The sequence below is a fragment of the Macaca thibetana genome, chromosome 3 (assembly GCF_024542745.1).
Source record: "Macaca thibetana thibetana isolate TM-01 chromosome 3, ASM2454274v1, whole genome shotgun sequence".
Taxonomy (NCBI): domain Eukaryota; kingdom Metazoa; phylum Chordata; class Mammalia; order Primates; family Cercopithecidae; genus Macaca; species Macaca thibetana.
The window spans coordinates 11402233-11416959 of NC_065580.1; the positions used below are offsets into that span (position 1 = coordinate 11402233).

General features: G+C 39.2%; 1 protein-coding gene across 1 annotated transcript in view; it reads right to left on the reverse strand.

Moving 5' to 3' along the window:
* The window catches only part of CNTNAP2 (contactin associated protein 2), a 2243420-nt gene that overhangs the window by 837753 nt on the left and 1390940 nt on the right, over positions 1-14727 (reverse strand). The window contains exon 12 of the mRNA XM_050786136.1: positions 11281-11400. Coding sequence (XP_050642093.1) covers positions 11281-11400 — 120 coding nt within the window. The remainder of the gene's footprint in view (positions 1-11280; positions 11401-14727) is intronic.

The window sequence follows — 14727 nt, forward strand, 5'->3', positions numbered from 1 at the left end:
AACTACGGGTCCAGTGAAGATAGAATACCATGGATGCACATAAAAGCAAAACATGAATAATAATAGTAACGATGATAAAGTGAATGATATAGAAAGTTCTTGCCTAGTCTCACGTTTTAATGCTGATTTTGTTCAGAAATCTGAGTAAAAACCGAACATGAGATTAATAATTATGTGAAGAGTTTAATTCCAATGACGCTGTCTGTATCTAAATGCAGCAAACAGATTTTTTGACAACTTCATCGACAGGGATATTTTTTTCCAAAGTTTTATTTTCATTATTCATTAACGAAACAAGTCCTTTTATGCAACAATCATTTATGTGGGGCACTGGTAAGTTTTAGGGCCTCTAGTTTAAGTCAGTTCCAGGAAATAAAACTTTAAGTATTTTCCAGTTAAGGCAACATATAATATTGGTTCAGTTTACTATTTAACTTTCTTGGTTGTGGTGATTAGACAAAGACACAAGATAAAAAGAGAGATTAGCTGCTATATGAGATTTTCTTTCTAAAATTTCCAGGGACATTCTGATATGAAACTTGACATCCTCAGAAGAAATAAAAGGTGATCCACAAATTGGAAAAACCTAAAGTTTAGAGAAACAGAAACACAGTTATTGGCTTTAAGTTTAGCTGGAAGAGAGAAATTCCTAAAAAAAAGTATGAGATTATTCCTGTGGTTTTTGATTTTTGATTGCAAAGCAATGAGTTGATCTTAATTGAATTTCCCAACGTGTGTGTGTGTGTGTGTGTGTGTGTGTGTGTGTTTCCCATCCTGTTTGAATAGTTGATTATTGTAGACTAGGCAAGAGTTTCAGATTCCCAGTGCCAGAGGAAATCAAACAACAGTCCCTAGCCATACAAATTGTTAGGTCTTTCTCGGATTTTGAGCAGAGAAATTGCATAACAAAGGCAGTGCTTTTAAAAGCACAAAATCAGGCAGTGTCTATAAGATACTGTTTCGTCAGATTAGATTAAAATATTTGAAGGAAGAGCATTTGCATATAGAGTACGATTTTGGAGGCCTCAGAAGGGCTGAGTGACCTGTTGTGTATCTAAAGCCACTTTATCTTGATTTCACCTGGGGTCTCGTACCCCCTTTCTGGGTCCTCTCCTGTGGCGTAGGCCTCACTGGATCTCATGGTTGTCCTCTCCTTTTTTTTTTTTAAATTTAAAGTTTGAAAACCATTTGAGAACCTTTATAGTATTAACCTATCACTATGACTGACACACAATGAAGACAAAATTGCAAAGAAAGCCTGGCAGGTAGAAGCTGTCTACGGAATGAGGCTGAATCCAGAAGGGAGTCTTCGGGAGTGGGTAATCAGTTACAGAGAAGAGTTCTTTACAGGCTGTGTTTGATCAGTGAGTTGGTTCCGAGATTTTCAATTGAAGCTGTATGAGCAGAATTGAATTCAAAGATTTACACTGATTGTGAAGAACTGAAATAGCTGCATGCGTGAAGCAGGAGTTGCTGAGTGATTACAAAGGTTTATAACAAAGACAGCCTGTGAGAGGTCGACAAAGAGGAGAAGGTATGTCTGAAAGAAGACATAAAGGATAGCTATTCTCCGAGTGGGTTAACCATAGAGGAGGTAAACTAGGTTAGGAGACAGAAAGAGGAGAGAAAATGGCTTTGATGAGAAAAAAATAAAAATGAGTAGAGGGAAAAAATGGAGGAAGCCAGTGCACACATCAGAGAAATGGTTATGATATATAGGAAAATGAAGGGGTTACAAGCTTGGTAGTGCCCAATTTATGAATGTTAATAAGCCCTAATATAGAATAGGAGAGCTCTGAGCTCTGTGTGTCCCCATTTCTACATGATTTCCTCTCGGAAAGGGGAAGAATGAGACACTACAATCATGTTGTTACAGATGATATCCAGTACAATTCCATTCAATCCTGTTGCATATTCAAAGAAGATTTTGTTAGATTCACTTTAAGACTTTACATTGAAAAATTAACTAGATGTTGGGGATAGAGTTTAAGTTATTCTGAAAGCTGGGCTCAAACCTTAAGGGATGATAAACCTGGGTATACAGGAAATATACAAATTATGTAAAATTCTTAGAAAATTATATTAGAGAAAATACTTACAGTTGAATTAAGAACTAAAAATGTTACTAATTACCTATAATGGTTTATATATTGATTTCATTTAAAAGGTGTCCTCTGATTAAAAACCCCAAGGCATTAGTTAGATAATTAAGAAGTAAATTGTTTATAACAAAAATGCTGTCCAAACCACAGCTAATGAATCAGAGCTGTGTAAGAAGGTTTTAATGATAATGAAGAGATCTGAATAAAAAATGCTCATTTTGGCAATTATATTGCAAATCATACTACAGAATCTAAAATGAGGAGTGCTGTTCCTACATATGTGTGAACTTGTGTGCACATACACATATACACGGTAACTACAAACTAGCTCTGAACACACAAGCCTGGCTAAAACGTCAAGCTTCATTATTTACTATGCATGTGGCCCAGTACTTAATTTCTGTGAGCTCTAGTTTTATCATCAAAAAATGGGAGAACAATAGTATTACCCACCTAGTGAGGTTGTCATGAGTTATTGGACGAGTTAATGCATGTGATATTTTAAAAATGTGCCTGGCATTTAGTTTGCCCTCAATTATATATGCAGGTACCTGTATAACATATAAAATCTTTATCACACAGTGCCTAATGTGTTAGTAATTGTCATTTCTGGTTGACAAGCAATTTTTATTTTTGCTTATCTTTATTGTCAAAGTTTTTACCAAACAGTATGTTACAACTATAAGACTATTAACAGTAAAGCCTAAGATCTTATAATCTAAATGTGGCACTGCTCTTATTCAAAAGGTAGAAATAAAGGTTGTTGGAATTATGACTAATTTACAGAGGCACATAAGTAAACATGCTGAACAGAATTCTGAAATGGTCTTCAAGATTCCAGCCACCTGGTGGGTCCACTAGGGCATAATGACCTCTCTGAGACTGGGGGTGGGGCCAGGAAATATGATGGGGTGTCACTAATAGGATTGGGCTTCTTTATATGGAAAAGATAAAGAGATTTTGCAGGTGTAATTGAGGGTTGCAATCTGGTGAGTTTGAGTTAATCAAATGGGTAATTATCCTGAGTGAGGACCAAGTCAGGTAAGTGCTGGAAAGCGAGTCAGAGAGCTCCTCCTGGACAGGCACAGCCCCACGACAGGGACCTGGGAGCAGCCTCTGGGAGCTGACAGCAATCTGGGGCCAACAGCCCGTAAGAATATGAGACGTCAGTCTTTAAACCACAAGGAAATGAATCTATCCACGCTTGAATAAACTTCCAAGAAGATCCCAAGTCTCCGGTAAAATCCAAGCCTTGGCTGACACCTTGGTCTCGGAATGGTGAGACCCAGGTAACCTGTGCCTTGACACACAGAAACTGTGGATACTGAATTTGTATTACTGTAAACTGCTGAGGAAAAGAGTACAGTCATGTGTCATTTAACAACAGGCATAGGTTCTGAGAAATGTGTCATTAGGTGATCTGGTCATTGTGTGAACATGATAGTGTGTACTTACACAAATCTCAGTGGTATAACCCACCACACACCCAGGATGTATGGTCAAGCCTATTGCTCTTAGGCTACAAACCTGTACAACATGTTACTGTACTGAATACTGTGGACAATTGTAACAGAACGGTGTCTGTGTATGTAAACCTATCTACACATAGAAAAGGTACAGTAAACATACACCATTATAATCTTTTTTTCCTTGCCTCTTTATATATCCTCAGTTTACCAGACTTCCTTGTACCATAAATAGTTCTTTTTTTTTTTTTTGAGACGGAGTCTCGCCCTGTCGCCCAGGCTGGAGTGCAGTGGCGCGATCTCGGCTCACTGCAAGCTCCGCCTCCCAGGTTCACGCCATTCTCCTGCCTCAACCTCCCGAGTAGCTGGGACTACAGGCGCCCGCCACCTTGCCCTGCTAATTTTTTGTATTTTTTTTAGTAGAGACGGGGTTTCACTGTGTTAGCTAGGATGGTCTCCATCTCCAGACCTCGTGATCCGCCCGCCTCGGCCTCCCAAAGTGCTGGGATTACAGGCATGAGCCACCGAGCCTGGCCTGTAATCTTATAGGACCACCATTCTAGATGCAGTCTATTGTTGACTGAAATGTTCTGCGGTGCATGACTGTACTACAGGATAGAAACTGTTTTGCTTTGTGGACATGGGGAGGTGGAAGTGGGTGGGTTTATGATACTTTCCACTGGAGCCCAAGTCCACCACCTCAGTGACCCATTTTCTCCTCCCACACTGTACTTGTAAAACTTGTGAGAAGCATAATACTAAATACAATACTAATACCGAGGGCAAGGGCTTAGAAACTTCAGTTACAAGCTCTCTCTATATATTAGATTAAAAAGACATGAACAGCTTTTACTATTATAGAAGATAATAGAATTTGATCAGTTAAATCCTGGAGCTTTATAAAGCACAAATTATGTAAACAAGCTTAATGGCTTTTTGATAAAACTACAAAACCAGGGCTAGGAAGAATGGAAGAGGAGTACTTTATTTGGACTTTAAACTTCACGCACTAGAGCACAGATGCTTACTTAAATTAAGAAAAAATGAATGCAAAGAGAATTACAGAGAAAATGAATTTGAGGATAGAGGATGAAGAAAAAAATATTATCTTAGGTTTAAGGGTAGATAGTAAAGTTCCAAGGATAATGGCTGGATCTAGCATTATTTACTATTGTTACTATTAATCATCTAGAAGAAAGAACTGAACGAAGCTTTAAATACAAAGGTAAGGGTTTCTAGAGAGAGGATGTTGGTAACACCTGAAGAAAATGGAAATGAAAAGCTGAAGTGTTAGAAAAAAATATACAATTAAAAGAGGTTGATACTGAAAATATAAGATAGTTTATATTCACAAAGTTTTAACACCAAATTTTCAGAGGGAGCATAAAAATGGAGAAGGAAGGCAAGGCTAACAATGACCACATTTTGTCATGTGCCCTAAGATCTAAAAAAAGAAACCAGGCTTTGGCTTTCACAGGATGATATTTTTCTACAAAGGATTCAGTGAAAAATCTTCTCTCCTCAATGTCATCAACTGTGCAGCACTCGAAATGCTCTATAATTTAGGACACCCCCTAATTTCCAAATTTCTGAGAGATGTAGCTCTGAGCTGCAGACAGTCAGAAGAATTACATAGTAGAACTACTGCCTTATGATAAAAAATGAAGAGAGTCAATTTATGTCAGACTTAGCCAAGAAATCGTAAATTCAAGCTTGTTTGAGATAAGAGGTTTCTGTCTAAATTATTTGACTGCAAGCAGTGATTTTTTTCATGTTTCATGGTAACAATATAAATATTTTCCTTTTTTTTTTTTTGAATGAAAGGCAGTGTAGAAGTTAACTTATTCCAATTCCTGCACTTTATTTACAAGAAAACCGAGACAAGGTTTTTTTATTTTATATTTATTTATTTATTTTTTGAGACGGAGTCTTGCTCTGTTGCCCAGGCTGCAGTGCAATGGTGCAATCTTGGCTCACTGCAACCTCTGCCCCCCAGGTTCAAGTGACTCTCCTGTCTCAGCCCCCTGTATAGCTGGGACTACAGGTGCGTGCCACCACAGTCAGCTAATTTTTATATTTTTAGAAGAGATGGGGTTTTGTCATGTTGGTCAGGCTGGTCTCGAACTCTTGACTTCAGGTGATCCACCCACCTTGGCCTCCCAAAGTGCTGAGATTACAGGCATGAGTCACCGTGCCCAGCCACATTTTTTTTTTTAATGTGTTCAAGGTCTTACGGTGACTTTGTGTAGCATCTGCCTATAGGACAACTTTACCTCGTTGAATTACAGGGACCCAAAGCAACATAGAATCTTACCCTTTTCCTAGTTTTCCTCTGCTTCTCTGTGTTCCATGTCATGGGGTTATCATTTTCAACTTTCTCTATCTCATAAGGAACAGTCTGGCCAACTCATCTTCTTAAATATCCATCACATCAATCCCTTCTTACTTTAAGTCTCCATTTTCAACTCCTGCATTACTACAGGGGCTTTTGGACCTGTTTCCCTGTCTTATCTCTGGGTCTCCTTTGGAAAATATTTTTCACAGCTGCCAAAGTGATGTTTTTAATATACAATGCCTGATTAAATTACTCTTTTGCTTGAAAACATCCATCGCTTGCTCTCACCTCAGAACAAAGTTTCAACTGCTCTGCATCCTACACAAAGCGTTTTATAAGTTGACCTATTTTTCCTTCTCATATGATTTCCCAGCCTCATAACACCCACTTGTTCTTCAAGACTCAGCTCATGAGTCAGCCGCTTTGTAGAAGATTTTGTCGGTGTCCTATGCAGTGTTTGAAATGCTCTGTCATTTACAACATCCCTTAATTGCCTAGGATGTAGCTCAATCCATGGTTCTCCTATACTGTCTGTGTAGCATCCTTAGAAGGTTCATCATTCCTGGCCATACCACGTTCTCTGCATTCTAGTGGCTGTTATTTGCCATATGTCTGTGGCACCACCACATCCATTGTATATGTGTGCAAGGATGCCAAGTTGCTTTTCATTCTCCAAGTCTTTTTGTCATTCTCTAGGATCCAAGCAGTCATTTTAACCTCCATACAGTTGATCTATTTGCCCCGCAAATCCTCTCCATGAGAACTTTTTCTCTACTTACCCTCAATTATGTATATTTTTCCAAATACTTATTAAATATTTTAACACTAAAACCCTAATCTCTCTGTATTGAATTATTGAGTAACATGGTTTGCCTCTGTGTCCCTGTCCAAATCTCATCTTGAATTGCAATCCCCACAATCCCCATGTGTCGAGGGAAGGACCTGGTGAGAGGTGATTGGATTATGGGGACAGTTTCCTCTGAGCACTTCTCATGATAGTGAGTGAGTTCTCACGAGATCTCATGGTTTTTAAGTGTTTGACAATTCTGCCTTCACATGCTCTCTCCTGCCGCCGTGTGAAGTCTGTTTCCCCTTCTGCCATGATTGTAAATTTCCTGACATTTCCCCAGTCATGAGCAACTGTGAGTCAAATTAAACCTCTTTCCTTTATAAATTACTCAATCTCAGAGAAGTTCTTCATAGCAGTGTGAGAACAGACTCAGGGAAGTTCTTTATAGCAGCATGAGAATGGACTAATTCCTCATCCTGCCCCCCGCCTTGCCCTTCCTTTCCGCTCCCCCTCCCACTACCCCTCCTCCCCCTCCTCTTCCTCCTCCTCCTTCTCCTCCTCCTCCCCCTCCCCCTCCTCCTCATCCTCCTCCTTCTTCCTGACAGGGTTTCTGGCACTCAGGCTGGAATTCCGTGGTGTGATGATGGCTCATTGCAGCCTTGACTCAAGTGATCCTCCCACCTCAGCCTCCTAAGTAGCTGGGACCACAGGTTTGCACCACCATGCCCAGCTAGTTTTTGTTTTTGCTATTTTTTTTTTTTTTTTTTTGTAGAGATAGGGTCTTGCCATGTTGCCAGGGCTGGTCTTGAACTCCTGGGCTCAAGTGATCCACCCACCTTAGCCTCCCAAAGTGCTGGGATTACAGGCGTGAGCCACCGTGTCCTGCCTATTGAGTTTCTAAGAGCTCATTCCTGGGATGTTGTTTCTCTGTTACATCAACCCCCAAATGATATTATCAATTCTCATATATTAATATGCTAATAATTGGCACATTTATATCTCTAACCCAATCAGGCTTTGGGGGCTTATCCAACTGCAAAATTTGCATCTCAGTTTAGATGGCACATGGCACTTCACATTTAATTAGGTCAAAAGTAAGTTCTTGAGCTTCCTTTAAAACTGTTTTAGCCTTAATTGTCCACTTCTCCTAAATGGCACTATAATTCATCCAGTTACTCAGTCCATATGTTGAGAAGTTAGTATTGATAACTGTCTCTCTTTAAACATTCTCATCCAAACTTTTACCAATCCTGTCAATTCTACCTTCAAAACAGATCTCAAAATGTATCAGTTTCTCATCACTGTAAACCATCACTACCCTAGTTCAAGGCAGCATCATCTCTTCATTGGACTTTCACAATAACAGCGTCAGAGCTGGTCCCAATGTTTTCATGCTGTCTCTTATAGTAGCCCAAGTGGTAGATGTATGAATGCAATCAAGATCTTATTATCTTGCTTAAAATCTTTCCATAGACGACCACCCACTGCAATTGAAAAATAAATTTTAAAAAAAGTGCAACTTTTTCTTGCCCTACATTCCTTACGGCTGGTCTGCTCTGGCCTGCCCCCACCCGCCTTTCCCCTGCTTTATTTTGAGCCCCTCTCTTAGGCTCACTATGTTCTAGCCACTGGGATTTCAGTTCTTTGGAATGAGCCAATCTCTCTTGTGCCCTGGGGGATTGATTTATAGGGCTAATTTCTCTCTTCACCTTTTTGAGTGCTTGCCTCCTTTTATACTTCAGGTTTAGGGGAGCACTTATAATTTTTCATGACATTGAGTTGTATACCAAGACTTTATAGACTACCTCATGCTGTCACTCCCTCCTCTTCTTTAACATGTATCCCTTGGAAATGGAATAGCCCAAGCCAAGCGTTGTGGCATCATGCTCCCCTAATGATGTTAAATCCACATTCCTTCCAGGAAAAGGAAGGGTTTTTCAGTGGCAAAGAACTGAAAGGTGCCTGTTGGCCTGCAAGGGAAGATTCTTCAAGGGTCCTTGAACACACTGATGTTCGTAACTATCTTGAATGAATAGAAGAAAAATATTCTAATTGCAAAAAGTTGTACTCTGTTCCTTACAGCTCAGATGGCATCTGAAGTGCTGAGTTAAATTGCAGTCATGCTGTTTAAGGGAGACATTGATGAAGATAAGACATATGTTTCTGAGCAAAGGATTCAATGCACAGGAGAAGCTCTCCTGAGAGTAGACTAGTCCTGTGTGTTGTGTGTGTCCTTGATATGAGAACTGTGTACATTACAGTTTTGTTTCTTTTTCTAATTTTCCTTTGAGATGAATTTAAGAAAATAACTAAAATAAATTCTTAATTGTCCAGTCCAACTGAGGATACCCTGATGTTCCTTGAGTTTAAGAACAGACTTTAATTGTATTATATATTTTCATATATTAGGAGAAACCAGAATCAAGATTCTTATATATTAAGTCAAGTCATCATAGGTTACTATTTTAGTGCTAATAAGATAAAAATGAAGGTATACAAAAAAGAATTCGAGTGCATTGACAAGTCCAGCTGTCAGTGAACTCTTAGATTAATCTCTCTGGTAAGTGTGTTCCTTCTCTGAGGCATGATTAAAGTTCTTTTTCAAAATAGAAAAGAAATTAAACTGAGAGATAGCATCTTCCAAATTTCTAGAGGAAATTTAGAAATATAGGGAAATTTAGAAATTTAGACTGGGGTACAGTGTTTGCTCATGACTCACTGCAGCCTCGAACCTCCGGTGCTCAAGGGATCCTTCCGCCTGAACCTCCCAAGGAGCTGGGACTTTTTCTAAATAGAGGTGTGGTCTCACTATGTTGCCCAGACTGGACAGCTCCCATTTTATTGTCTTCTCCACATGTCTTCCGTGCTACACTGATGTCCTCACCATTTTCCCTTCCATTCTGTACCATGCCTGGCTTCCTGATACTGCTGAGAGTTCCCCGCTGGTATCTGCTTGCCTAGAGTGCCATTCCTGGTTTTCGGTTATAGTTGCACAATCTGATTTCCACTTCAGACATAATGAATCAGAGTCTGCAGGGATGGTGCCAAAAAGTTTGTATAGAAAACAAAACCAAAAACAAAATAAAACTCTATAAATGGTTCTGAACTACAGCCAGAAGTAAGATCCATGGGCTGCAAATAATTCAATTTGAATCTTGCCTGAATAATATGGGCAAGATATATTTTATTTATTTATTTATTTATTTTTTATTTATTGAGATGGAGTCTTGCTCTGTCACCAGGCTGGAGTGCAGTGGCATGATCTCGGCTCACTACCACCTCTGCCTCCAGGGATCAAGTGATTCTCCTGCCTCAGTCTCCCGAGTAGCTGGGACTACATGTGTGTGCCACCAAGCCCAGCTAATTTTTGGATTTTTAGTAGAGACAGGTTTCATCATGTTGGCCAGAATGATCTCGATCTCTTGACCTCGTGATCTGCCTACCTCAGCCTCCCAAGGTGCTGGGATTACAGGCGTGAGCCACCACATCCAGCCTAATATGAGCAAGTTATTTAACTCCCAAAGCCTTTAAATTTCTTCATCCAGTAACTTTTATTGAAGGTTTACCATGTATTAGACAATAAGTTAAGAACCATATGCAGATTGTCTTATTGGATTCATATGATAATGCTATGAGGTGAGTATTCTCATTAATTCATTTACAGATAAAGATTCTGAGGCGTATTGAATTTAGCAAAGTTACTAAAGTGCCCAATATTACACATGTGGTGACTAATGAAGCCAGGATGTAAACTCAAGTGTCTGTCTGTCTAAAGGATTTGTCACGGTACTTGACAGATGGTAAACAGTCACACTCACTAATTACCATCAGTAGCATCTTATTTTCATTACCCTTATCATCTTATACCCAGGAGTTCACATCAAATGCTGGTCTTTTGCTGGAGCCAGTAAACAATGCATACCTCACACCTTCCTGGGGATTTTTGAAGTGTAAGATGTTGCCAAGTGTCTGATGGAAAATCTGTTCTTATCTTAGAGATCTGCACATTTTACACATTGTTGTGGGAGTTGACAAGAACCCATACTCTCATTTCACATGGTAGTGGAGAAAAACTAGGTCCTCTTCCCAAGAAGAAAAGCCAAAATATATTTCATAAAAGCTTCAGGTAATTTTTGCTATTATCAGAATGGGATTTCAGTACTTAGAAAGATTTCCTCTATAATTATGGAGAATCGAGGAAGGTCTGGAATGATCTAAAAGCTTCCTCTAGAATGCACGGTGAGGATATTGGAGCAGTGATACTAAATTTCCCTAGTCTAGGTTACTAATTCTTTCTTTGGGCTTAACCTTGCAATTTCACTTTCTGGTTTTTCCCCCTACATGCTGATTTAAAAAAATGATTTTTAATTGTTCACGTCAAAGGAAAACTTTTTGAAAAGCACAGTGTCAAAATGTTTTATTGCATTAATAATACATTTCATCATCTTATCTAAGAAATCCAGCAATATTTTGCTGATTAGAGGCTGTCATAAAAACACAGCACCAAAGAAACAAACCACTGGTGGAACTGCTTATTCACAACATATAGAAAAGCATCGTCATAAAACATAAATATGACACAGTTACCTGTCATGTTGCAGTAAACTTTCAGAGGCCCCAGAGGTCCACTGCCATCAGGATCTATCCAGTAGTAATTTGATGTCTGGCCTAGGTGTTTGTATGCTTCACAGGAAGGCTCGTAGATAGCTAGAACAAACAAAATATCCTACATGAGCACAGCGCAGAACAAATGGCTCCCCAGATAAATGCCGCAGTGGCACAGGCAATGCCAGCAAACCACTAGTTAGGAGTAGTTCTTCCTGGAATGAGCATTCTTTGCCTCTAAATTTAAATTCATAATTTGTTTCTTTCTCTGTAAGTATTCCTGACCTAACAAAGACATCAGGCTCCCGGTATGACTGTGTGCTGGGGAAAATACTAAAACAATCAATCATGAAACAAGTGTAATGTTTATTTTACTGGGGCTCATGATCATTGAAAACAATATTTAATTTATACTTATTTATAGATATTATCCCCTTACTATAAAAAATTTATATTGGCTGCTTTGTTGGTTATCAACTCAGAGGCCAGAAAAAATTATCCTTCGCTGTCTCTGCCTCTCTCTTGCGCACATACACATGTACGCTCACACACACACTTATTTTTTGCATAGTTAGTACAAATTGTCCATAAATAGTATGTAATTTTGAATCTTACTTTATCTCAAAAAAAAAAGGCGAGAGATTTCATTGATTCATTTTATTTGTTCCAGGTGCTTTAATTACATCAAATCTAGTTTGTGTAGAAAGCTGACATTCAGGTAATTAAATTATGTTTTTATTCATTACTTCCCTTTTTATTTCAGTGCTCATGACAGATTTTCTTTTTCTCACTGAGACCGCACCTGTTTTCAGAAGCAAAAAACGGACATTTACGTATCGCCTTTGTAGTTAGAACATCTAAAATGCTACTGAGAAAACGTTTTATAAACAGCTCCCCCCAGGAATTAATGAAGAATTGAAAGTTCTCTTCACAAAACTAAGAGATGTTTTTGGTAAAAACATGTCTACCTGATACAAAAGCAGGGAAGTCTTGGGTAAGTTTCACTTGAATTACACTCTTAGGGGTTGCTGTGTGTTAAATTACAAAATAGTACAAAATAAATTACAAGACATTGTAAAGCTTATATTGCACTAATTACAAATAATTGCATGGTCCTAGAATTAGAGAGCTTTCACTGAGGAGGGTCTCAAGGTCATTGCCATCTCCCTGGATTTCTAGCCTGGCTGTGCACAAACCTCAGTAGTTACTCTAACAGGAATAATTCGGCTCTGGAAAAACTTGTTTCTCCAGTCAAATTCACTAGAGCCTGGTTGAGATCAGAAAGTCAGTTTCATGGGTGGTCTGATTCTGGGACTTCTCTTTTTTAACCTTCCTCTACACCAAGTTCTCTGCGTCTCCTTTGGCTTTCCATGGCTTCCTCTCTCCAAGGATGTTAGACCTTCAACTCTATGTCATTTCAACAACAGCATACTAGATTCAAGCTTTCTAAAATTCTTTGATCTGTTCATTTCTTCTTCCATGCCTCCCTCCCTCGTTTCCTCTTTTGCACATAGTTATTGAGGAGCTATGGTGCATTGAGCAGTGCGTTAGGCATTGCAGATACAGCTGTGAACAACACGGATAGAAGACCTTCGGAACAGTGTTTGTTCACTAACTATTTTGGTATTGCTCATTCGTAAACTGCTCTTAGAAGAGGATGGGGCTAGAAAGCTAAGCAAAGCCCAGACATCTTTTGTCCCAGTGTAATTATGAATATGCCCACTTTCCAATGTCCCAAGGGCCTCATTCAGATGATAAACTACATGGCTGCTCTAATTCAGAATGTCATAGCAAGTAAAACAGTACAATAAAAAGCAGAGGAAAAGTATTTTTAAACTGTTAGCAAAAAGATGGCGTAAGTCAATACAGGTTTTGTATCAACTTAAACAGAATGAAAACTCTGTGTAGCAAAGCAACAGGTTTTAGGGAAGTAATTCAAAAGGTAGAAAGAATATTTAGGCTGTTTCAACTATAGGCTGCCAGTTGAAAGATTACCAGTACTTAAACTAAAGCAATATGACAAAGAAGAGAATAAATAGAACTGATGAACTGATTCAAATGTTTCAAAGGTTTTTTGTTTTTTTGTGTGTGTTTTTTTGGTTTTTTTTTGAGACACTTTCGTTCTTGTCACCCAGGCTGGAGTTCAATGGCGCGATCTTGGCTAACCACAACCTCTGCCCTTCAGATTCAAGCGATTCTCCTGCCTCAGCCTCCCGAGTAGCTGGGATTACAGGCATCTGCCACCATGCCCAGCTAATTTTGTATTTTTAGTAGAGACGGGGTTTCTCCATGTTGGTCAGGCTGGTCTCGAACTCCTGACCTCAGGTGATCCGCGCCTCGACCTCCCAAAGTGCTGGGATTATAGGCGTGGGCCACTGTGTCCAGCCTCAATTATTATTATTATTTTTTTTAAGATCCGCAAGACATAGAAACCAACTGGATGTAGGTGGTTAGGAATAAAGAGGCGTTAAGAGTAACCTAAACTCACAATCTTTGCAAAAAACTGTTTTATTAATTTTTTATACCTCTCTCCAGATTATCAAAATTGTTATGTACAGCTCAAGAGAAACCAGGATGTCAGGTTCAAATTCTAGTTTTCCTTTTAATCCCTTTGGCCAATCTGCCATTGAAACCATTCCCCTTCTTTTCCATTATAATATTTAGTAATTAATCATTGTCTTTTCCTTCTGCCAAAACTTCTTATCATTTTCCTTCATCTGGTATCTTCTTTCCAACAGTCACTTATTAACTGGCTGTTCTACCCAAATATGTCTTAATTTCTCACTAAAGTGTGCTTTTAACCAATGTTGGTCTAGTTATGAAACATCACTTTTATGTTAAATAATGTGTAATGTTTCTTCAATATCTATAAATTATATCGCAGATCTTCATCTACGTGTACAAGAACTTTCGTTATCCTAACAGGTCTTTCTCGGCTTCAACTGCTTGCCAGCTTGAACATTGTGGTCTGGTCAGGCAAATTCGCCACGGGAGCTTGCTTACCTCACACTCACCCTTTCTGGGGTGGCCTTTGTCTACAATATACTCCAGCTGCTCTCTCAATCTACAAAAGTTCTCAGTCAGAGTTAACAATTAGGCTGGGCAAGGTGGTCACGCCTGTAATCCCAACACTTTGGGAGACTTAGGTGGGACGATTGCTTGAAGCCAAGAGTTTGAGACCAGCCTGGGCAACATTGTGAGACCCCATCTCTAGATACATTTTTAAAAAATATTAGGCCTGGCGCAGTGGTTCATGCCTGTAATCCCAGCACTTTTGGGAGGCCAACGCAGGCTGAAGGTCAAGAGATCGAGAGCATTCTGGCCAACATGGTGAAACCTGGTTTCTTCTAAAAATACAAAAATTAGTTAGGCATGGTGGCAGGCGCCTGTAGTCTCAGCTACTTAGGAGGCTGAGGCAGGAGAATCGCT